Source organism: Pyrus communis, chromosome 16, assembly GCF_041283825.1.
Source record: "Pyrus communis isolate YQ-2024b chromosome 16, ASM4128382v1, whole genome shotgun sequence".
Taxonomy (NCBI): domain Eukaryota; kingdom Viridiplantae; phylum Streptophyta; class Magnoliopsida; order Rosales; family Rosaceae; genus Pyrus; species Pyrus communis.
Genome location: NC_142580.1, coordinates 27,493,137 through 27,519,030, shown reverse-complemented (window position 1 = coordinate 27,519,030; position 25,894 = coordinate 27,493,137). Strand labels below are relative to the sequence as shown.

The 25,894-nt window shown below is 38.2% G+C and overlaps 2 protein-coding genes and 1 long non-coding RNA gene across 3 annotated transcripts; 2 read left to right on the top strand and 1 right to left on the bottom strand.

Annotated features, from left to right (window-relative positions):
- The first annotated feature begins 3,446 nt into the window (after positions 1-3,446).
- On the top strand, positions 3,447-6,804 carry MSP2 (microspore-specific promoter 2). The gene is made up of 4 exons (XM_068472160.2): positions 3,447-3,567; positions 3,656-3,829; positions 4,819-5,004; positions 6,561-6,804. Exons 1-4 carry the CDS (start codon positions 3,493-3,495, stop codon positions 6,771-6,773), a joined length of 648 nt encoding a protein of 215 aa, XP_068328261.2. The 5' UTR covers positions 3,447-3,492; the 3' UTR covers positions 6,774-6,804.
- Positions 6,805-7,872: 1,068 nt separating this feature from the next.
- Positions 7,873-9,325, bottom strand: LOC148690228 (uncharacterized). Its single transcript, XR_015957977.1, has 2 exons — positions 8,455-9,325; positions 7,873-8,167 (listed from the first exon to the last, which is right to left on the bottom strand). It is a non-coding gene; the product is annotated as an uncharacterized LOC148690228 (long non-coding RNA).
- Positions 9,326-19,538: 10,213 nt separating this feature from the next.
- LOC137732909 (abscisic acid receptor PYR1-like) lies at positions 19,539-20,507 on the top strand. Its single transcript, XM_068472159.2, has one exon. The coding sequence runs from the start codon at positions 19,605-19,607 to the stop codon at positions 20,223-20,225; it is 621 nt and encodes a 206-aa protein (XP_068328260.2). The 5' UTR covers positions 19,539-19,604; the 3' UTR covers positions 20,226-20,507.
- Positions 20,508-25,894: the final 5,387 nt, after the last annotated feature.

The following is a 25,894-nucleotide window of genomic DNA, read 5'->3' as shown; positions in this document are numbered from 1 at the left end:
GTGGGGTCTCTGCCACAATATACAACAAAAACAACTAACCCTCACTAAGGTGAGATGCTCGTAGGCTCCCAAAAAGAAAGTCTAAAAAAGTACAAGGAAAGATATAAGGTTAACCTAAACACTTCAAGCTCTCTGACCTCTGACTGTTACCCCAAAAGCTTCTCGTATCTACTAACACCTGCTACTTGCACATAGTTCCCTACACTGTGGGAATGGTGTACCAACCAAAGAAATAACCCAGAAGTTGTGAAGCTCATGTAAGTGACAATAATCCAACATATGTTATAATCATAAAACAAATCCATCGATCATAGTTTATAAACAACATTAGTAAAATCATAACAATTTGCTGGAAATCCCGAAAGTGTCACCTAGACATCCATTGACTTTTTGCAAATCAACCACAAAGGTTCTCAAATTTCTAATTCATAAATACACTAAAAACTAGGGTATAGTGATACAGTTTGACCGAAGCCTACAGCTCTTAAGCTTTCACATTCTAGATCGACTCCAATGAACCAACGGGAACAAGGGATGGGATTCCAGACCACTCAACTGAATTGAATAGGACGAGGGATTCCAAATCACTCAACGAAATTCGACAATACAAGGTTCTAGACTAGTCAATGGATCCGAGAGAAAACGAGATTTTAGACCATTCAATGAAATCGAAACAGAACAAATCTACAAACCACTCAACGAAATTGCAAAGAAAGAAGAATTCCAAACCACTAAATGAAATCTCAGTAAAACTCGATTTCAGACCACTCAACAGAATCGAGTAGAATTCTAGAAACGTAGGATGGCTAAATGAAGTAAGACATGACACAAATTTGAAGCAACAACTCCCCTATAACAATGCGTTAACAGTCTTTTACTGGGCCTCACTTTTTTCAAACATTTCAAATATGCACTTCAAATTACATTTTAAAATAGATTGATGGCAAAATTTAAAAGCAACAATTTACCAGAAAACATATTTTATACATCCATGACATATGCACTAAGTATACTAGCATGGGAATTTCAGAGTAAAACCGATGTCACATATATTAAAGTCACTCACCTGAAATCCGCGTTATCGCAACACAAAGATCGAGGTGTTAACGTATAATCACCACCTAGAACAAATCACAAGTCTCGTCTCAAAACTTTAGTAGTAAAACACATAATCCTAGCTTGTATATGTCTTTTACAACATTCTATATGGATCTGGGACACGTTAACCAAAAGTCAACCCTTCGTCAAAGGTTAACGTAGGGTCAACAACTCTACATGATTCAATTCGGAAGATCTGCACATGAGATTTCTGATCCATAATTCCTAAGGGCCTCATTAAACTTCCACAACAACATATTAAATTTTCAGGATGATCCAACTATCAGATCTCCACCAATCACAAGTTTAATTGGCGTCCAACCACAAAACTAGGCTAAAGCAATAGAATTACGCTAAACATATGCCAAAAATGGATTCAAAACATTGAATTAGCCAATAAAAACATTTTTGGTCATCGGCCACGAGCCCTCACACACGAGGCTTCGATTGATTGGAATATTTTGTTGCCAAGACAGAATATTTCATCAAAATTAACGGAATAATGACGTCATACTTGACGGTGTTAAGGAATATTTCAAAAAGTTAACGGAATATTCCTCTTCAATCTTCCTGACTCTAGCCGTCGTCATCGCCTATTATCGATCTTGCTGGATTTTGGGGATTTTCACTAGAAAACTGAGAAAATTTCAAATGCTTCGTTCTTTGTCATCTCCACCAAATCACACAAATAATATATGACAATTTGTCTACTAGTCATAAGGAATCGATCTAGTATAGGTCTTACCTTGGCTGGAATCGGTGAGAAATTCTCATCAAAACGAAGGTCTTTGAAACTAGCGTCTAGGCACTACATTTCAAGAAACCAAAGTCGAATTCTCGTTTCTACTTTTCAGGGTTGACAAAAGGGATTCGATGGTGATTTGGTGAGTGTTTGCTCCCTAGAAAATTTGAAGATGATGGTGTTGTCGCTCGGGGAAGGAAGAGGAAGACAGAGTTCAAGAAAGGTGTGAGAGAGTCCAGTGAGGCTGAGAGAGAAAAGAGAGATGAGAGATCCAAAAACTAGGAGTGGGCCCCACACGGCACACACCAAGGGCAGAAAAGGATAAGAAACATGTGTTCAAATAATGATCAAATTACCAAAAAGCCCTCGACTTCCAAAGCTTGTAGAATCTTCATCCTAGCTCCAAATTCCATTCCGCTTGCGTCCACGCATTCGTATCGACATGTACTATATAAATATGCCAAGAAATGAAGCAAAACATGAAAGGATCTAAAACATCCACATAAAACTCCGCGTAGCCCAACACGGGTATTTTCTTCCTTTTGCAAAATCAAAAAAATTTCTACACCGAAACTATGAACACGTTGTAACAACTATGAATACGGAATATGGAATTTAAATAATGAAATCCATGGATGGGATTTCACAAAAACAGTTTCACATAAAACTTTACCATACGTTGTGACATTGCTTTTCACTCGCTAAACACTTTTAAAGCTATAATATATCAACCGATTAACTACTTTATTGTACATCTTATTATTCTTTTTTTTTTTTTTTTTTTTGTCGGATTACATATGATTATTCTCAAAGTACAAAAGAAGCAATTTGATATGAGCTATAACAATACCAAACTAACCAAAAGTCAATCAAATTCATTTCATTACAAGTAGCATTACTAGAGAACTCAGAGAAACGGGAGGGTTCGAACCAGAAGTGCTATATGTTGATGAGACAGTAATATTCTCCAGAACAATTCGCTAGTTGCAAGTCCATCAATTTTGTAGGCCAATAATTAAGGAAAAGGAGACAATATCTTCTTCATTACCACAATAGGAAAAGGATGACAATAGTCACAAGAAACACAAATTCAGTAAAAATTTCCTGATGATTACTACGGTCAACTAGTGTGCAAACAAAATTAACGCCCAAATATTTATATTGAAGTTATGAATGGTAATTTCCATTACATTCCGAAACACCAATTCATCTTGGAGTTATGAATGGTAACCGTATTACAAGTTATCTTAGTGATTTGGATGCAATAGAAATTACACTTTTGGTTGAGTGGTAGTGCAAGTGTGAGAAATATTTGCCCCCTGCCCTTGAGGTACTACTTGCCTCCAAACTAGAAGATGGAAGTCACGTGAAGCTTTGCAACTACAAGAGCTTATCTAAATCGTCCCCACGTGAGGTAACAAACTGCAGGATGGCTCGTGACGTGTCCTCAGTCGGTCAACCAAAAAAGGAGGGAATGCATAACGGCTTTGCGTGAAAGGCTTACAGTTACAGAGAAGCAGAAATAGACGACTGACCATCTGATAACCTTTGAGAAGAAGCAATTCTTTTATTTGTTTTGTAATTTATTTTTCTGGGTCGTCCACGTTGCCAAACCAGCTAGCTACCTTCAACCTTCAACCTTCAACAACAAGATGGAGGATAGAAGAATACAGTCTCGTAATTCATCCATGCCTCTGGTGTCTAGGTTGGATCATTTGGATTTTATTGTAAGTTTAATCAACTTTTCTGCACTCCTTAATTACAATTTAAAATTTGGGTTTCAAATTAATTTTAAATATTTGGGTGTGAATTTAGATGAAGTATTTGGAAAGAAACCAAAAATTAGGAAAATTGGGCAGCAAGAAGGGATCGAGGAGTGGTGCAAGACCGAAGAGCCAATGCCTGCCAATGGATTTGGCGATGAAGGAGACTTACTTCAAAGGGTCACTGTTGAATCGAGTGACAGCTCTTGAGCATAAGTTTCTTCAGGTTAAATTTATTTACTTTATTAATTGCTCGTTTCAGATATATGATATGAATTCTCTTAATCTTGCCAATTTGCATGCAGTCAATTTACTTTCCCGACTTTGTTCTCCAACCTCTTTAGCCAAGAAATGATCACCAACTTTAATTTGATAAACTTTTTAGGCCGGTCTCGCTATTACTTGAAATTTTGAAGTGAACTTCCCACACATATGCTATATGTTATATGTTAAATTATGTTATATTTTTTATATGAGACTTTATTCTCTAATATGAACAACCCATATTGATGTGTTATATAATTGCAATTGCTGGCACAATATATGAATTAATATTTACATTTTTTGTTGATAATAAAGATAATACTGCAGCTTGATCATCAAATTACATATTTCTACAATTGTGTATTAGCAGAGAAACTTTCATTAGCATGGATAGAAAATTCGGGATACATGCCACACTAGCAGTTGGAAATCCAACATCGGGAGTTTGACAACAGAATTTACGACTTATAATTATATGATTTATTTCTAATTACACTGAGATTTTTTAAGATAAAATCTTACACCTCTTGACTATAAATAATTAAGTTGGGAATAATAGTGGTATTAGACCATTTGGTTCATCTATTAGAAATCTTGAAACTCACAGTGTCATTTTATATTCTATTTATTTATTTTATTTTATTTAATATCAAGGGGATGGCTGCTCTTGATTTAAATTTTTTTTTTTACCTAAGAAAACCTACTACCTGCAGCATGATGTTTTTAATTAGATATATAACACAAAAAATTGTTTGTATACAGACAATAATATAAATATACAACTACAAAATCACTTGTAGTTACCTAGCAAAAATTGATTTCTCTTTTCAATTGATCTACTATATTATTGACGAACACAATAATTTCCTGGTTTCATTTTCCTCTACTTGAGAAAGAATATTAAATTATTTTATTTTTCCTATTGACCTGTACTTGTGGTGCTTCATTCAGCTCTGCTTAGAGATGGAATTCAGTAGCTCATCATCATGCACTTCAACACAAACATCTGGGGATACCTACTGGAGCCATACATCCAAGGGCGAATCATCTCTCTCGCTCCCAGCTTTTACCACCAACCCACTTCAGATTCACAATGAAAGACTATCCCAAGTCCATTCCTCTAGGCTTGAAATTGAGGTAATTATCAATTAGTTAAAACTTCCAAAGAGTCTCTACAATATCAAATTGTTGGATAAATATCAACAATTAATGATAAATTTATATATGCTAATAAATAATAAATGCAAATAAATATTTAGGCAAAGTACAAATAAAACAAAATTAATAATAATCAAAGAAACTGAAGATCGAGGTTTGCGCATTGCAACGTCCTTGAAACAGAATTTCGTTCCTACTCTGTGCTTGTAGTTCGATGGACGTTTGCTTCACGAGGATTCAATGATCTAAGTTGAGATTCTAGCACCAGAAAACTAGACTTCTGGCGAATATCTTTGTGGTACTCTCAGTATGTTTTGTATGTATGGATTGATGATTTTCAGTGAGATGAGATGTATAGATTGATAATTAATCTTTTTCATTTTTCAATAGACTCATCTTTTCAGATAAAGTCTGAGTGCATTTGAGAACATATGAAAAAAGTATGAGAAAAAGATGGAGCAACAAACCCTTTATGTTGAATAGTTGCCTCCCAAAAATATGTATGTTGAGAACAGGCACATGATTCCTGTAAATACATGCATCTGCATATCATTCATTTCATTGAAAATCATCAATCCATACATTCATAACATATTGAGAGTACCACAAAGATATTTGCCAAAAGTCTAGTTTTCCGATGCTGGAATCTCAACTTAGATCGTTAAATCCTGGTGAAGCAGATGTCCATCGAACTACAAGTACAGAGTAGGGACAAAATTCTAGTTCAAGGACATTGCGGTACGCAAACCTCGTTCTTCAATTTCTCTGATTAATATTAATTTCGTTTTATTTATGCTCTGCCTGAATATTTATTTGCATTTATTATTTATTAGCATATATAAATTTATCATTAATTGTTGATATTTATCCAACACAAATTATATCTACGTCGACATATTTGCTTTTTAAAAATGTGCAGTTAACCGCATTGTAGAAAAAATCCTAGTAAATAAATCATAGATTCAGACTTATTATTTATGGTGAACACACCACAAATTGAGAAACCTTAGAAAGTATCATAATAAGAAGCAGGCTTTCCCTGGAAATTTTTGCCTTATGTCATCAAACTCCTATTTTGGTTGGATTTTGGAAATTCGAAAGCTTATATGTTTTGTTCTTTCCCTTTTAGCAGTTTACAAAAGCTGATGTAGTTATGCGTATGCCCATATCATGTGGTTGGTTTATTGTGGATGCTGACAACACATACATGCATACTAATACATATACATATATATGTGTGTGTGTGTGTGTATGTATACATACATATATACCTATATATGTTATGCTGTGCAAATCCCAAACCCTATATATTCCATAAGGCCTTGTGGAAATCCATCTTTTGCCAATATTCACGAATGAAGCTTTCTATGATCACACTTATATAAAGTTTCAATTTTGTTTCAGTGAATTTACCTCAATCTGTATATATTCCACTTCTATTTGACTACTTTTCAGTTCTATATATGTTCAGTGTAGAATATTCATCATTAAGTGGCAATGGGACCTGGGATAATGTTTGGCCTGTTTGCATGCAGGAAAACCCTGATAGAGAACTTCTAAAACAGAAACCTTTGAGTACCTGTCCTGCTCAGCAGCAGCAACTAATTAGGAAGAAGAATAGGACCAATAAGGATGAAAAGTCTAGCAAAAATGGCAAGAAGAAAATCTCTTCCAGTTGGCCATCCTGGAAATTATTAGGCTGCAGCGAGTCCACTATTTCTTTAAGCTCTCCACTTTTTGGATATTAGAAGTTTGCTCCTCTAACCCTCTTTCTTTTTCTTCCTTCTATTTTTTATTTTTTCCATTTTTTCGTTGGAAATTTGAGCACGGGATGGAATGGTTTTTAATCTTATAATCACTCTTTTAATCATTCCCTGTTTTATAGTTTTCCCATTTGCAGCTGCCATGAAAGTACCATAAATCAGTACTTCAATATTCAATTATATAACTCAAGTGCTTAAAAACGGGAAGAGATCCCCTCCGGATCTCTCCCATCAAAACTCATCAATCAATTAATCCGAGTCCTTGAAATTTGATCAAACGATTAAAATTATTATAATTTTTAAAAAAGCCCATTGTTTGTACATGTTAAATCAAATTTCAAAAATCTAAATTAATTAATTGGTGGGTTTTGGTGGGAGAGAACTGAAGGGAATCTCTTCCCCTTAAAAACATTCACCTTTATATTTTGATAATGACAGGGTCAGCCTTGGCCTAATGCTTACCATGACGTGACACGCTATCGACACCATTAAAATATTTGTGGGAAGATCGAAACTTCCATAGCCTGAACTGGTCAAGTCTGATCCTCTTTCTTGGTGTTCCTTCACAGACCCACCATCAGCCCTGACCTAGTGCCAACCGGGTGACCATACTTGGGTACTCACCGGGGAGTACCCAATATACTAACTTTGTTATGTGAAGCAATTAAAAAACGACTTGTGTCCATTTTAATTCTTAAGAACTCAACTAAAAGTCTAAAATTGATAGCCAAACATTCACTATTCTAGTATCCAAACACCCCTCTTCTCCCTCGTTCTTAGCCTTCCATATCCAGCGAACGACGCTCACCCACTGCGTCTCTTCTACGGTGACCCCACCCCACTATGTCTCTTCGCTGTTTACTCACCCTCAATCCTATCTCCTCTGACCCACCCCACCACATCTCTTCTCCGATGACTCACCCTCAATCCTCTCTTTCCTGACGACCCACCCTCACTCTATCTCTTCTCCGGCGAACACCCCTAATTAAAACCGACAAAACTTTTGTCGGATTTAACCGACAAAGAATTTAGTAATAAGAATAAATAAAAACATTCATTTCGGATAAAACCGATAGAAAATATATTAATAATAAAAAAATATTTATATCAACCGATAATTCAAGTCCTTCAGAATCTTCGAAAACCTCAACATGCTTATTCTTCTTTGACACCTGCTTGACAGCCATTGTCTTCCTCTTCCGCGGCTGTTTCTTCTTTGGATTGTAATTGCAATCCGATCCGTACCCACTGAAGTAAAAGGTTTCATTTTCTGGACTGAAGGTCACTGTCTTCACCTTCTTTGCCTGAAGGTCAGAATCAATTTCCCCTTCATTTTCTTCTATATTTTTACAGACTGGCCCAATGGGTTCTCCATCTTCCTGTTTATACAAATAAAATCAAAATCGAAAAACGAAAAATGTTACCGAATTGAACAAAAAAAACCACATCATAAAGTATATAAAAAGGAGAGAAATCACCTCCAAATAACAAATTGAAAAATTATATTCAAAATTTCAAACCCAATAAACCACATGCATTTTCCCCAATTGAGTCGAGCGCTTCTTGAAAATATAACATGAACCCCAGAATTTTCTTCTCAATAATTTTCTCGGCATCCAAACACAAAATAAGACTAAAGAAAATAATCAGAAAGACGAAAACATACGATATGTATATAATAAGGATGGAATTTTGCTCCTTAAGACGGTAATCCCGAACCGAACCAAAAGGATTCCTTTGTATGCCCTTGAGTAGTTTTTTTTTGGGATTTATTGGTTGTATAAAAGCTAAAAGATGCCGTGCATTCCCTCATTTCTATCCAACCTTATCAGCGCCGTTTGGCTCCTCCATTCTCTCTCTAATTGCTTCGAGAGACTTCTTTCTCTCTCTTCAATTTTTGTCAACATGAAAGCCTAGCCTCCCCCATTTTTGCTTCATCCCTCATAAATCATTCACACAGCCATGCCTTCCTCTATAAATGAATCCCCCATAAATCATTCACACAGCCATAGGCACCTTCACTGCAACTCAATCCCCCATAAACCACTCACTCAACCATAGCCACCTCCACTACAATTTAGACTCGAGCTCTCGAGTTCTCTCTCATACCATCATATACCTTAACCTCCATTTCTCCTTGAATCTGTGAGGAATGGTCGCTGTTAGAACCTAGAAGCCGCCATCATTGAATATCGCGCCTTCATGAGCTCGTTGAGGTCGACGGTGGTTCCTGATCTCGATCTAGTTCTGATCCTTGAGCCTTCGGGAGACAGCGACCATGTCGATGAATTTGAGGAAGGTTGACGAATCCAGAACCGTACCGAAATCCCAAATTTTTTTCGAGAATCCCAAAATTCAGGATTACCGAAATATCGGTTCGATTTTAGTTTTCAGAATCTCATCTTGAAAAATGTCGGTTCAGGATTTGGGATCCCATTTTAGATACGGGATCCTAAAACGAACCAGCCCTACTTCAATGGGCTGTTGTCTTGGTCCAATTGCCTCAATGATTTTGGGGCGGTAAAGATGCTTTTTTTTTTTTTCTTTGTTGACGCAATTCAACTTCCAATGCTTGGGCATTTGGAGGTCCCCTGGTCTTGCTCTTAGGGTTAATTCTATTTGGTTTGATTTCCAAAACCACTAAAATCGAAAATTGAACCAACCAATTTTCATTCCTTTGTTTTTCGATTCAATTTGTTTCGACTTTGATTCAATATGCTTTTCCTTTTTTTCTTTCTATTTTTCGAACTCAACTCTACTTTTTAGTACTCCACATATAAATTTCTTGTATTTGTATATGATCTTGTTCAATTTTATTCAGCAGTAAAAGTGTTCGAAAAATTAACAATTATATTTTGTGTATGAAGATTTAATGAATATCTGCAATTGTTAAATTTTACATAAAATGTGTACACTGCAACAAGATCCGATCTCATCAATAAATAATAAACGTACATATTCAAAACAAATAAACAAATAAAATGTCCATTGGGGATGAATTCAGCTTGGGTTGCAATTCAGCAAGGAGAAATTTTTCGGTGTGAATGGAATACGGTCCAGCACACCAAGTATTATAATACAACGGGTTAGAATTTTTTTCTTTTTTGGATTAATTGTAGTTTGGTACCTTGAGGTTGCTTGGTTTTCAACATTTCATACATCAAGTTTTTTCGTCTCAGTCTGGTACCTTAAGTCATAGTTTTGGGACACTTTCATACGTCCGTTAAGCTTTTTATCAGAACTTCCGTTAACTGATGACGTGACGTTTACATGAATAATAACTGGTCGCCATGTATCAATCTGGTGCCTAATGGACATTAAAAAAAATTAAAAACTAAAAAAAAGTCTTCAAGATCATTTGTTTTCAATTATCTAATAAATCACTTAATGAAGTAGTAGATTATTTTCATTCATTTCCACGATCCCTTCTAGAACCAAACCTGAACCCTTTGATTAACTTGGCCCTCATGCTCTATTTATTGAATTCCTTATGAGAATTTCGTTGGGACCTAAAAGAATTCTGCCAATTCCTTCCAACCCCACCCCCCTTATATATATACATACTTTTCTTCCTTTCTCCCATAAAGCCTATTTAAAAAATTAAAATCTAGGGTAAATCTTAGTTTACTACCTTGAGTTTGTTGGTTTTCAACATTTCATACATCAAGTTTTTTTCATCCTAGTTTGGTACCTAAAGTGATAATTATTGGACAATTTCATAAATCTGTTAAGCTTTTTGTTAAAATAGCAATTAACCTTTGACGTGACGACCATGTGAACAATGACTAGACACCACAGGTGACACACTCCGACCGAAATCAGGACATGCTGGCCGTCACGTGAGAGTGACATAACCATGTGCACCGTGCGGAAGCTAAGAATAATAATAAAATTACGAATAAATAAAAACCAAGCTATACACTAAGTAGATAACATACATGTGCAAGCACAAGTGTGAAAAACAATATTCAGAGCGCAAAAGACTTAGTGCAGTCCAGGGGAACAAATACTAAATAAGCACACCCAAAGGTGGTCCTACACTGGTGATAATCTGTAAGATATGCCGTGAATTCCTCAAGATCCACAAAAAGAGCTATCCAAACTAGAACCTGGAAGGGCACAAAACAGAAAGTGTGAGTGGGCAAAAACAAAGCTTTTCAAATCATTTCATTATCAAAAGTTCTAACCCTTCGCCGTAAAACTTGTATAGTTTCCCAGAAAATATCATATACACATATATAGATAACATGCTTAGAAATATGCCATGTCGAATGCCTTTACATCAAATGTAAGTACTCAGGTAATAACAATCAATGCCATGTAATCTGTCAGCCGGAGTCACCTAACGTGACCTGTACGGCTGGATCTAGAACTTAAATCCACCACTCACTAACTATACATGCACACGAGTCGGAACCACCTAAAGTGGTCTGTACGACAGGATTGGGTGTAAATAAATATGCTCAAGTGCTACGATCACGTGAAGACTGGGCGAATAATCGCGGGTCACCTACGACTCGGAACCACTTATAGTGGTCTGTACGACAGGACTGTGCACCTAACTTTGATTCAAGATGAGCATGTGGTGCGGGAGGTGAACATCACGTGAAAGACTGTGCCCTACTCTGGGCGGGATCACTAACACCGGGAGTGCAGGTTATGAGCTCTCTATGCATCTCAAATCACTACTAAATACAAATATAAACCATAACTTACCTGACACTTACCTATGCGTCCGTAGCACCAAACATACATATATGCAAGTACTAATGCATAAATAAATAGGCAAACGCAATGCATACCATTTAAAACATATAAACGCTTCATTTCATTTTCTAGGAAAATCACAAGTATATATAGGTATATACGAAAAACCAAAAGCCCACTCACTGGTATGTAAAAGGGTCGTAACCCCCTTGCCTCGAGTGACTGCACTCGTCCTCGGGATAGGTCTCACCTATATGCGAAACAACTATAAAAACTTTAATTTAAAGCACATAACCAAAACTAGGTAATAACTTCTCATACAATACTCAAATGGGGTGTGTGAATACACCAACGTGATCTACTCAACCTCACGAACATCCCCATATTTTTAAAATAATTTTCCGACGCCTCACGCGCCCCCATGAGCCGGCCAAGGCACGGCCACACGCGCCACCCACACGCAGGCATGTGCCTGGCACACTGATGGCATCAGTTAACGCCGTCAGGAATATTTTGTTAAAACTAATAGATTCCGTTACAGTTAACCTAACACCGTTAAGAATATTCCGTCCAAACTGACGGAATATTCCGTCGTCTTCTCCGGCCAACCGTTGGCGTCGTCGCCGTCGCTGGAAAACTGGAAAAACTTCTAAACTTCATTTCTCAATCGTTTTTCACCCAAATTTCATGAAATTGGTACCAAAATGAAGCTTACAACTAGAGGAACTTCCAAGCACTAAAACCAACGAAATCTCGCCGGAAAAACTTCACAAAATCCGGCCAAACCTGCAACTCACGATCCCGACGTCCAAAACCTTCAAACGAACTACCCCGAGCTTCCTAAGGACCTCACCAAGCTTCCTACAACCCTGAAATTCCCAAAAACACATGGTTTTACGTGTGCATGAACAGTACCCCTAATTGAACATCTCGGGTTCGACGTGAAAACAAAGGTTTCCTTACCTGAAACGGGTATGGTTGAACTCGTATGAAGCTCACGAACACAATGGTCTAAGTCTCCACCACGATCTACAACGTTTTCGAAGGATTCAGTCTTGTCCGTATAAAGAAGAAAAAGGGAAAGAGAGAGACACACGGGACAGGGCAGAAAATGATAAGAATAGGTGTGGGTGTGTGTGTGTGGTCCAAAAGCAGCTAACCAAACCCCAAAACAACCACACAACGAAACAAAATCAATAGGGGCAAAACTGTTATTTCACATCTATGGTACGAAAAATCCGGGACGGGCTGTCACAACTTACCCACCTTAAAAAATTTCGTCCTGAAATTCATAACAACCACACACACCAACCACTAGCGATCAAAGAACAACCAAGGATACAAATCTCTCATCTGATCTTCTGTCTCCCAGGTAGCCTCCTCCACTGAATGATTTCTCCACAAAACTTTCACCAAATTCACAATTTTGCTCCTCAGAACCTTTTCCTTCCAATCTAGAATCGTTACTGGTTCCTCATCATAAGTCAAATCCGGATTAATTTCTAAGGGTTGAGGAGGTATCACATGTGACGAATCCGCAACATAATGACGAAGCATAGACACGTGAAAAACATTATGCACTTTAGCCAACTCAGAAGGCAACTCAAGCCTGTAAGCCACTTCACCAACTCGCTCAGTGATCATGTATGGCCCAATACTTCAACTGCTGGAAACTCTGCTCACAATTATCATCCCACTCAAATTTAACATTTTTCCTCGTTAACCTTGTCAGTGGTAAAGCAATCACGAAAAAATCCTTCACAAACCATCGATAATACCCTGCCAAACCAAGGAAACTCCTCACCTCAGTGACAGTTCATGGTTGCTCCCACATCTCCACTGCTGCAACCTTTTGAGGATCCACCAAGATACCTTGAGCAGAAATGACGTGCCCCAAAAATGCCACTTGATCCAACCAGAATTAACACTTGCTAAACTTAGCATACAGTTGGTGTTCCCTCAACCTTTTCAACACCTAAGTAAGATGTCGAACATACTCAGATTTAGACTTAGAGTACACCAAAATATCGTCAATGAAGACAATAACAAACCTATCCAAATACGGCTGAAATACTCGGTTCATCAAATCCATAAAAGCTGCTGGTGCATTCATTAATCCAAATGGCATAACCAAAAACTCGTAATGACCATAACGAGTCCTGAAAGCTGTCTTAGGGACATCCTCCCTACTGATCTTCAACTGATAATATCCAGACCTCAAGTCAATCTTGGACAATACACAAGCACCCCGAAGTTGATCAAACAAATCATCAATACATGGCAATGGATAACGGTTTTTAATCGTTACCCGATTCAATTACCGGTAATCAATACATAGCCTTAAAGTTCCGTCTTTCTTTCTCACAAACACTGGAGCTCCCCAAGGTGAAGTACTAGGATGAATAAAACCTTTATCCATTAATTCCTGCAACTAAGCTTTCAATTCCCTCAATTCAGCATGAGCCATATGATAAGGAGTCAAGGATATAGGATTAGTACTTGGAAGCAAATCAATGGTGAACTCTATATCTCGGTCTGGCGGTAACCCAGGTAAATCATCAGGAAAACATCAGGAAAATGCCTGACTACCCTTACATCCTCCACACTACTAGGAGTAACATCGTTCAGCACCACATGAGCTAAGTATCCCTGGCAACCCTTCGATAACAACCTTTTTACTCGCACAACAGAAATAACGCCATGTCTCACCCCACTCTGCTCACCCACAAGAGTAACCACAGGTAATCTAGGACGATGGAAGGTAACTATTTTCCCGTAACAATCAATATTGGCACGATTGAAATGCAACCAATCCGTGTCCAAAATCACATCAAAGTCAACAATATCTAACGGAATAAGATCAGCTGACATAACAATATCCTCCACCATCACTGGACATCCTGGATACACACAATCAACAATACATATCTCATCTTTAGGCATAGCAAACTCTAAATCATACCCTAGAGGTATAGGGTGAGGTTGCGTCACTTGAGCAAATGTATAAGAAATAACAGAATGTGTAGCACCACAGTCAATCAATACTCTAGGAAAATAACCAAGGATATTTAACGTACCCATGATCAAGTATGGATTATTTTGAGCATCCTACAGAGAAATATTGTGAATACGCCCTTGAGTTTGTTACCATCCACCACGACCTCTACTAGTCTGACCACCATGACTCTGTGCACTACACCCCTGACTAGGCTGACCAGACTGTCTTGAAGACTCTGCACTACTAGCAGCAATCTCCCCCTGCTGAGGTTGTCCTCCCTGGTACCACTGAGATCCACCCGCTGGAACTGGATGATACGGCATATAGCTACCAGAATACTGAGGATACCTACTCTGAGAATATGGATCCTGGGGATATGGATATTGTCTTGGGGCATAAGGAACAGCATCGCCCTGATAATAATAGGCACCACCATGACCTGTCTGCCCATAACTACCAGGGTCAGGAACCCGCTGGATCGACGCAGGTGGTGGCAAGAAAGACTGTTGGGGCCTCTGCTGACTCTGGGGACAATTTGCAGCCCGATGTCCCATCTGCCCATAAGTGAAACAACCACCGTTGCCTCTCCTACACTCTCCAAAATGTCGATTATTACACCTGCGACAAACCGGAGCTCTTTCTCTACCAGCATCACCCTGCCTCTGCCCTCTAGTACCCCTAGCAAATCTACCACCATGACCCTGACTAGTGGCACCAAAACCACTGCTAAAAGAACTAGAACTGGTTCCACCTTGCTTAAAGCTCTGGGTCTTGCGAGGTTTGAGCGATGCCTGACCCTTGCCCTTGTCATATTTTCTCTGGTTACCATCTTTTTCTTCTTCCTCACTCTCGCTGGGCATATTCTCAGAATCCTCAATCCTCAACAGAATCTCATAGAACTCTTGGTAAGTGTCACAAGGGGTAGTGGTCGCCATAGAACGCCACTTCTTCTTAGTACCCAAACGGAAACGACGAAGTATCTCCGCCGAATTGGCAGTAACCTCTGGATAATAACAGGATAAATTAGTAAATCTCCGATAATACTCGTTCGCTGTTAACTTTCCTTGCCTCAACTCAGTGAATTCCTTCTTTTTGCGATTAATGTACTCTGGAGGCACGAACCTTTTCCGAAACAACTCTCTGAACACCTCCCAATCAGTCCTCTCCTCTGGGGACAAACGATGAACCTCCTGCTCCCACCAAGATGCAGATTCCTTACCCAAGAACCAAGATGTCGTCTCAACCCACTTCTTAACAAGGAGATTCCCCTGATTATGCAGTACACGAAAGGTTTTTTCAATATGTTCCAGCCACCGCTCAGCTCCTTCAAAACCCTCGAACTTATCAAGCTTCAAATTGTACATAATCTCCAGATGAGTCCTCTGGGGAGGGCGGAGCGCCGAATGAATGGCGGTGGCGATAGCTTCCCCCAGTTGAGCTAAATCTAGGAAACTAGGCTCAGCAGAGCGACGTGGTTCCCTACGATGCGGCATAGTTCTGATAGAAGACACCAAAATACTTAGAACACTCACAAAAATACAGGACTGCCAAACTTATGCTCTGATACCAAACTGACACACCCCGACCGAAATCAGGGCATGCTGCCCGTCACGTGAGAATGACGTAACCATGTGCACCGTGCGGTAGCTAAGAATAATAATAAAAGTACGAATAAATAAAAACCAAGCTATACACTAAGTAGATAACATACATGTGCAAGCGTAAGTATGAAAAATAATATTCAGGGCGCAAAAGACCTAGTGCAGTCTAGGGGAACAAACACTAAATAAGCACACCTAGAAGTGGTCCTACACTGGTGATAATCTGTCAGATATGCCGTGAATTCCTCGAGAGCCACCAAAAGAGCTATCCAAACTAGAACCTGGAGGGGCGCAAAACAGAAAGTGTGAGTGGGCAAAAACAAAGCTTTTCAAATCATTTCATTATAAAAAGTTCTAACCCTTCGCCGTAAAACCTGTATAGTTTCCTAGCATATACACATATATAGATAACATGCTTAGAAATATGCCATGTCGAATGCCTCTACATCAAATGTAAGTACTCAGGTAATAACAATCAATGCCATGTAATCTGTCAGCCGGAGTCATCTAACGTGACCTATACGGCTGAATCTAGAGCTCAAATCCACCACTCACTAACTATACCTGCACACGAGTCGGAACCACCTAAAGTGGTCTGTACGACAGGACTGGGTGTAAATAAATATGCTCAAGTGCTACAATCACGTGAAGACTGGGCGAATAATTGTAGGTCACCTACGAGTCGGAACCACCTATAGTGGTCTGTACGACATGATTGTGCACCTAACTTGGATCCAAGATGAGCGTGTGGTGCGGGAGGTGAACATCACGTGAAGGATTGTGCCCTACTCTGGGCAGGAGCACTAACACTTAGGGTGCAGGTTATGAGCTTTCTATGCATCTCAAATCACTATTAAACACAAACATAAACCATAACTTACCTGACACTTACCTATGCGTCCGTAGCACCAAACATACATATATGCAAGTACTAATGCATAAATAAATAGGCAAACGCAATGCATGGCATTTAAAACATATAAACGCTTCATTTCATTTTCTGGGAAAATCACAAGTATATATAGGTATATACGGAAAACCAAAAGTCCACTCACTGGTATGTAGAAGGGTCGTAACCCCCTTGCCTCGAGTGACTGCGCTAGTCCTCGGGATAGGTCTCATTTATATGTGAAACAATTATAAAAACGTTAATTTAAAGCACATAACCAAAAATAGGTAATAACTTCTCATACAATACTCAAATGGGGTGTGTGAATACACCAATGTGATTTACTCAACCTCACGAACATCCCCATATTTTAAAAATAATTTTTCGACGCCTTACGCGCCCCCACGCGTCGGCCACGCGCAGGTATGTGCCTGGCACACTGACGGCGTCAGTTAACGCCGTCAGGAATATTTCGTTAAAACTAACAGATTCCGTTACAGTTAACCTAATGTCGTTAGGAATATTCCATCCAAATTGACAGAATATTATGTCGTCTTCTCCGGCCAACCTCCGGCGCCGCCGTCGTCGCCGTCGCCGAAAAACTGGAAAAACTTTTAAACTTCATTTCTCACTCGTTTTTCACCCAAATTTAATGAATTTGGTACCAAAACGAAGCTTACAACTAGAGGAACAAAACCTTACCACTTCCAAGCACTAAAACCAACATAATCTCGCCGGACAAACTTCACAAAATCCGGCCAAACCTGCAACTCACGATCCCGACATCCAAAACCTTCAAACGAACCACCTCGAGCTTCCTAAGGACCTCACTAAGATTCCTACAACCCTGAAATTCCCAAAAACACATGATTTTACGTGTGCATGAACAGTACCCCAAATTGAACATCTCGGGTTCAACGTGAAAACAAAGGTTTCCTTAACTGAAACGGGTATGGTTGAACTCGTATGAAGCTCACGAACACAATGGTCTAAGTCTCCACCACAATCTACAACGTTTTCGAAGGATTCAGTCTTGTCCGTAAGAAGAAGAAAAAGGGAAAGAGAGATAAACACACGGGACAGGGCAGAAAATGATAAGAATAGGTGTGGGTGTGTGTGTGTTGTCCAAAAGCAGCCAACTAAGCCCCAAAACAATCACACAACGAAACAAAATCACTAAGGGCAAAACCGTCATTTCACACCTACGGTACGAAAAATCTGGGACGGGCTGTCACAACAGGTACATTAAAAAAAAAAATTAAAAAAAAAAATTTAAATTAAGGGATTGAAAACACCTAGTTCCTAGTACAAGAATTTGTTCCCCAACCGGCAACCCAATTGCTAGGAAAACGAGATAGACCCCTTTCCTGGGTTCACGGTTGGAGTAGTCGATGCAGGTGAGCAAGACGAGATCACTGGAAGTGTTGGCGACGAGAAGGAGGAGCTATGGAGGGGTGTCGATGCGGAGATCGATGAAGTACTGTCCAAAACCCCAAAATTAAATCCCTTATGTCCACAAAGCAACCAACGCCCTCTGTTAATTTCCCTCTCCCTATAGCTTTCACCACCAAGCCCCGACCCAACCTTGTGAAGCATCCCTAAAATGGGTATGGGAACCCCATTTTTATGGGTTAATTTTTTAATGTCCACTGGGGCTCATATTTACATATGACATCCAGTCATTGTCTGCGTGGATGTCACGTTATCAGTTAACGGAGTTTCTGATAGAAAACTTAACAAATGTATAAAAGTATCCTAGAATTATGACTTTAGGTACTAGATTGGGACGAAAAAATTTTGATTATGAAATGTTGAAAATGAAAAAATTTCAGGATAGTAAACTGAGATTAACCTTTTTTTTATTTTTTATTTTTTAGTTTTTAAAATTTTTACTATTCACGTGGGTTCTAGATTAATACATGGCATCCAGTCATTGTTCACGTAGGCGTCACGTCACAGATTAACTGATGTTTTAACAGAAAAAGCTTAACAGATGTATGAAACTAGCTAAAAATTAATACTTTAGGTTCCAAAATGGGATAAAAAAACTTGATCAATAAAATATTGAAAACCAATAAATTTCAGAGTAATAAATTGAAATTAATTATTTTTTAAATTTCTAACCAATTGTATTATTATATTTAATGTTTCGAGCCTTATTCTCGACGTATAAAAAATAAAATTGTCAAGCAACCAAGAAGAAAGCACCTGTCGGCATCAGCAAGTTGACACCTTTCCTATACCCTTTAAAAACTATTTTCATATTCCTAGACTAACCCCACGAATATTCTTAATAAAAGAGATGGATTGTCTGCTTTTCCATTTCTATACTTTTCTTATACTTTTTTGTGATGTTTGATCACGATTAAGCCACGTTCATATTTTATATTAATTTTTTTATAGAAATAATAAAATAAAAAATAATAATAATATAAAATATTAACGTAACTTAACCGTGATTATACAAACAGAAAGATATGTAAAAAGTATAGAAATGAGAGAGCAAATAATTCCTACTCGCTTAATAAAACCCTATAGAGTTACCTTATTATCCCTATCATCCTACAAAATCCCCTTTCCAAAAAGCGGAAGTACATCCCTCTCCCTCTTCTCTCGAGTGTATGGAGAAAGGTGAGGGCTCAATGGCCGAGCAAGACGAGGCGGAGGAAACCCAGCACCACCTCACCCTCCCGTCCGGGTTGACTCAGGACGAGTTCGACGACTTGAAGCTGTTCGTCAACGAATTCCACAGGTACCAGGTGGGCCCCGGAAAATGTTCTTCCCTACTTGCGCAACGCGTGCACGCGCCACCCGACACCGTGTGGTCTCTGGTGCGGCGCTTCGACCAGCCCCAGACCTACAAGCACTTCATCCGGAGCTGTAACGTGAAGGAAGGCTTTAAAATGACCGTCGGGTGCACCAGGGACGTCAATGTTATCTCCGGCCTACCGGCTGCCACCAGCACCGAGCGCCTCGACTTACTCGACGAAGACCGCCACGTCACCGGTTTCAGTATCATTGGGGGCGAGCACCGCCTCAGGAATTACAGGTCCGTGACGACCGTGCATGGGTTTGACCGTGACGGAAGGATCTGGACCGTTGTTTTGGAATCCTACGTCGTCGATGTGCCCGAGGGGAATTCCGAGGAGGACACGCGTCTCTTCGCGGATACTGTTGTCAAGTTGAATCTCCAGAAGCTGGCGTCGGTCACCGAAGGCCTGGCGAGCAACGGTGGATGCTAAATCTCGGGTGATGCGAGAAAATTTAACACGAATTAACAAATAAAAAAAAACAGGAATGGAAATGTTTGTATTTTTATTTTTAATTTGTGCTTTGTTCTGAATTTTCTATTTTATCTTTTTTTTTTAATTTGTAAATTCGCCTCCCATGTAATCCCCAAAATATCCTTGGTTTTAAATGATTGTCCGGGATGCCATGCTTTTGGTAAGGTTGGAATTGTGAGGACAGGGAAAGGGTATTTGAGTCAATGCGTACGTAAAGAAATGTGAATATTTGATTTGTCATTTGGGTTGTGTGGGCGGAGAGATTTTTCCAAGTGACCGGTACATAAAATAATATATTATATGTCATTAAATAAATAGTAAAAAATGTATGTTAAAAAGTTAATAATTTAAAAAATAAAATTTTTTATAATTTCTATTAAAATATGTAATGTCTCATATGTGTTTTCGTTATAATTAAAAATTCCTCATGTAGACAGACTCACGTCTGACGAGCAAGTTTGCTCATAAAAAAAAAAAAAGAAAAAAAAAAAAGGGTTTGAAGTACAAGTTAATAAATAGATTAATGGAAAAGGGGTCACAATCGTAGTTGCTAGTTTAATCCCGCCCTATAAATAAATGCATAAAAGAAATTGGAATCTATGCTGTTGACTTTATGTAAGTATCCAATTGCCATAAATGGGGCTTTTTGTTACTCCAAGTTTCCCATCACAATTTACAATGCACTAACCGTTCACTTTGTTTTTTTTTTTTTTTAAATAAATAATTTTATCTACGTAAAATGGTGAAAGAATATGCTTAATTTTACAATAAATTAAGAATAATATTGTGCAAACTCGTATTTGACAATAATCGAATCTAAAACTTCTCGTCTAATCCAAATCAGCTACAACTAAACGAAACCAAAAGCAAAGCTTGAAGGCTCAATTCCTAACTGCTACAACTAAATCTAGGGTTACAAGTGAAATGAAATACTCTTAAACTGTAGTACTAAGTATTAAGTGGGACACTTCGTTCTATTTAAATGTTAATAATATATATATATATGGGTTGTAGGCTTGTAGCTATCGTAGTTATCAAGTTCAATGTATCTCGGGGCAGGGGCATTGGTTTTATCTCAAAACCAAACACCAAATTAGTTGTTTGTAGTTCCCTTTCGAGTTGACAAACATAGTTAACTTTTTAGGGTCAAAGCCAACTTGTCACCGATAGTATATCCCCGACCACCGGTGCGCATTGCAAAGTTTATTATTTATATAAGAAAATTAATGAAAAGAGTTGAAAAACTTTGAATTTTAATGATAAAGACAAATAAATGGTAAAATGAATAGTATCATGATTGATTTTTTAGTATAAAAATATGATTTTTCGTTAAAGTAACCAATAACAAGAACTTTTCGTTAAAATTCCTTATTTATATTAACTGTATATTTCTTACCTATTACTTGTAAATTATTTTTTCAGTGTGGGATTTTTAATTTTTTACAAAACCGAAAATCAAGTTAAAGTAAACATTTGTTACTGTTTCTTTTTAAATTTTACTATTACTAAGAGGATGAGAGAAAGTTCGAAGCTATTATGATTAATTTAGAAAATTAGTGAGTTTTAAATCCAAGACACGTGTGGAGAAAATAACATACAATCAAGCACATGTAAAATCCCATTAAGCCACTAATGTGACAGTGCTCATCGATAAGGATCAATAGTAAATTGTTATAGCATGACAGATTTATAATGATATTACATTTGATAACTCAAATTCGCCTCTAACGAGAACGTAAAGCTTAACTATTCTTTTATCGTCTTAAACTCAAAAGGGGAGCTATTATCAAGGCTCCTAAAACTCGCCTTGTATTCTCCATTTGTTTTTGAAAAATCATCTGAGAAGAATTACATTTGGAGAGTGCCAATACTTGTGGGTGTACCGAATGGGAGAACTATTCCATGGCCTAGGAATTTGCATAATGGCAGCTAATGGGAAAAATCTTCCATGACCTAGTAATTTGCATGTTGGCGGTTGGCATTTATCAGCACTAGTCACACTCCTACGCTGCTTTCCAAATCCAGTCATTGTCACTTGTCATCGCGTTTGGACTTTGGACTGATGGCGTTTTTTTCTTTCAGAAAATTATAGTAATGGTGTTGTCTGTTATCCAAAAAAAAAAAAACAAAGAAAATTATAGTAATGATTTCAATTTTAACACAATTGAAGCAATAATACTGTAATTAAAAATTCATGACTATTGGTCTCTTAACTCATCAAAACATGCATCTATAGTTTTTTGGTCAACTCAGTCAAAATATCGTCAAAATGAATCATGTTGGAAAAACCATTGCTACAATTAAGTTAAAGTTGATGGATCAATGCTCCACTTGGGTTAAAGTTGAGGAACAATTTCTCTAATTGGGTTAAAGTTGAGGGATAATGGCTATAGTTTTTCTCATTTCATTTTTCATATTTGCTCATTGATTCAGCCTCAAGTGTGTGGCACGTGATTCATTTTGACAGAAGTTCTAACGGAATTGACGAAAAGGACCATAGCTGGACGTTTTGAAGTAAAAGGGACCAATGATCATGAATTTTTAGTTAATAGACTATTACAACAATTAAATTAAAATTGAAAAACTATTGCTACAATTTCCTCTTTTTCTTCGTGAGGTTAATCTGTTTTTCTTTTATTTTATTTTTTCTTCAAATTTTGAGGTCTGTTTTAGATCAAATCCTCGGAAATTTTCAAATGTATTATTGAAACCTTTACAAAGTGGGAGTTCTACTATACTATAGACTCATACTTAGCGTTTTTTAAATTGATAAATCATTGTTTGAAAATATTTTATTATAATGTTTAAAATACTGATGAATTTTTGTTTGAAATACTAAGCTTTAATGATTAAAACATCCAGAATATCTTATACTTTACTGAATTGTGAAATTTTTGGTGTGGTTAATAACAACAGAATCTTTCCCTACAGAGAAAGTACTGCCGCTATTGCTAATTTGTTATAGTGGGAATCCAGATATGGAAGCCAAATAATAGTGCTGAAAAGAGATTTGCCCATATATGGTTGTGGTAGTACCTGAACCTGATACTACTATAGGAGAAACCTTTCATTGAGTTGGGGATACGATTCGATACACTTAAAAAAAGCATTTGAACATAAAAATTGGTTAAATGTTGTCTCTGGAATTTGGCGGCGCAAATCAATATTGCCCTTATGTTAGGGTTTTGTCAAAGGTTTTGTTTGTCTTCACTCTTCAATAGTTCAACTTACCAAGTAATTCAACTTTTTTTTTTTTCTTGTTTTCATTAAAGGTCATTTATTACGGCAAATGATGAATTGTCCGGATGATTAGACATTCCTATTTATTCTACTGCATTCTAAATTTAAACCCTCCTACCTACCTGTACTAAATAAATAAAAACTCCATTATTACAATGGACAAGAAAACTCATATGAACAGTCTATCACAGTCAGGAGTGGTATAGAGATTATGAGAAGTCAATCCAATTGTTGTATATATAAATTTGTTATTGCTTGGTAGGTTGATAGTGGTGGGGTAACGTTGAACTCATATATAAACGAGACAAGTAGGATTATTAACTACTAATGTCAATGTCATGTGAGGTTGAGGTGACGAGAAATGGGATTGGAACGTATCTGAAATTGTCAGTGAATTGGTGAGTTAGATGTTTGGCATGGTACTATATAGTATATGAATGGATAATGTTAGGATATGTTATGATTAAATATCGACGAACTAATTTGTGAGCATGCTGACTTTCCTATTTCAAGTGTTGATTAATATATAACATCAATAATGCCACATGTTATGATAAATATATGCGCAATCTATCATATTCTACACTACATCTTAATACTACGTGATAATACTGTGAAGCAAAAAATAATCTCAAAAATCTTGAGGACAACGCATAGACCTTTTTTTTTTTATGAAGAATACGAGATTGCCCTCATTACATCGGCATGGCACACGAATATTCCTATGCACAGCTCAATATCTTTGGAGGTCCAAACAACTGACTATAATTGCTCAAAACTCTCCTACTCGTGGTGTGACATCCCGTCCCGAAAATATTGAAAACTCATGTGTGAAATGACTACTTTGCCCCTCGTTAGTTTCTTTTACGTTTATTGGTTGTTTTGTGTGGTGTTGGCATGTGTTGGGCCACACACTCACACTGTCACTCTCCCTAACCCTCTGTCCCTTTCCCTGTCTCTCTCCCGAGCTCCCTTTCTTCCCATTTCCCTTGAAAACGTACGGACATTCACCAAAACCCAGCAAACACCCATAGATCGAGGGAACTAAGACCACATTCGTGATCGTGAGGCTCGTGGGAGTCCAGTCGTACCATTTTCAGGTAAGGTTATCACCGTTTTCACGTCGATTTCACGAAGTCAGTTTTGGGGTACTATTCATGCAAACGTAAATCCTCACGTTTTAGGGAAAATGAAGCTTGTAGGTAGCTTAGTGGTGTCCCAAGGAGTCTCGGAGTACTTCGTTTGAAGGAGTTGGACGTCGGAATCGCCGTATTCGAAGTTGGCTGGAATTGGAGTGTGGTGACAGGTAAGATCTTGTAGTTTTTGACTCTTAAAAGTTGTATGGTTGTGTTCTCCTAGTCTTAGGCTTCGTTTTGGTGCAAAAATCACGAAAATTGGTTGAAAAACGAGAGAGAAATCGAAGTTTGCAGGTTTCGCGATTTTCCGGCGCCGGCGACGGCACCGGAGGTTTGCCGGGGAAGGAGACGGAATATTCCTGATGCCGTTGACGGAATCCGTTAGAACTAACGGAATATTCCTTACGGCGTCAGTTGACGCCGTCAGCGTGCCAGGCACGTGCCTGCGCGTGGTCGGCGCGTGCGGCGGTGGAAAATTTTTCTAAAAATTTGGGTGTGATCCTGAGGTTGTGTAGAGCACGTTGGTATATTCATTTGTCCAATTTGAGCAATGTATGAGAAGTTATTACGAGAAGTTGGTTATGTGCTTTAAAATTAATGTTTTTATAGTTGTTTCGCATATAGGTGATACGTATCCCGAGGACGAGTGTGGTCACTCAAGGCAGGGGGGCTACGACCCTTCCACATACCAGTGAGTGGGCTTTTGGTTTTCCGTATATACCTATATACTATATTTTTCCCAGAAATTGATTAAATGGTTATCAGTTATATGCCATGCATTACATTATCGTTGTCATGCATCGTTGGTTGCATTAGTAGTTGCATATATATATATATATATATACATATGCATATTGGGTGCTGTGGACGCACAAGTAAGTGCTAGGTAAGTGTTATTCATGTTTATATTTCAGTAGTGGTTTGAGATACTTAGAGAGCTCATAACCTGCACTCCCGGTGTTAGTGCTCCCGCCCAGAGTAGGGCACAGTCCTTCACGTGATGTTCACCTCCCGCACCACACGCTCAGCTTGGATCCAAGTTAGGTGCACAGTCCTGTCGTACATACCACATTAGGTGGTTCCGACTCGTAGGTGACCCGCGATTATTCGCACAGCCTTCACGTGATCGTAGCACTAGAGCGTATATATGTATTACACCCAGGCCTGTCGTACAGACCACTTTAGGTGGTTCCGACTCGTGGGCAGGTTCAGTTATTGAGTTTGAGATTTGAGCTCTATATGCAGCCGTAT

Excerpts from the sequence above, each read along its gene's own strand:
- MSP2 (XM_068472160.2), top strand. The coding sequence starts at position 3,493 with ATGGAGGATAGAAGAATACAGTCTCGTAATTCATCCATGCCTCTGGTG. Across the intron at positions 3,568-3,655 it reads TGGATCATTTGGATTTTATT|ATGAAGTATTTGGAAAGAAA; the intron begins GTAAGTTTAATC and ends GTGTGAATTTAG. Across the intron at positions 5,005-6,560 it reads CCTCTAGGCTTGAAATTGAG|GAAAACCCTGATAGAGAACT; the intron begins GTAATTATCAAT and ends GTTTGCATGCAG.
- LOC137732909 (XM_068472159.2), top strand. The coding sequence starts at position 19,605 with ATGGAGAAAGGTGAGGGCTCAATGGCCGAGCAAGACGAGGCGGAGGAA.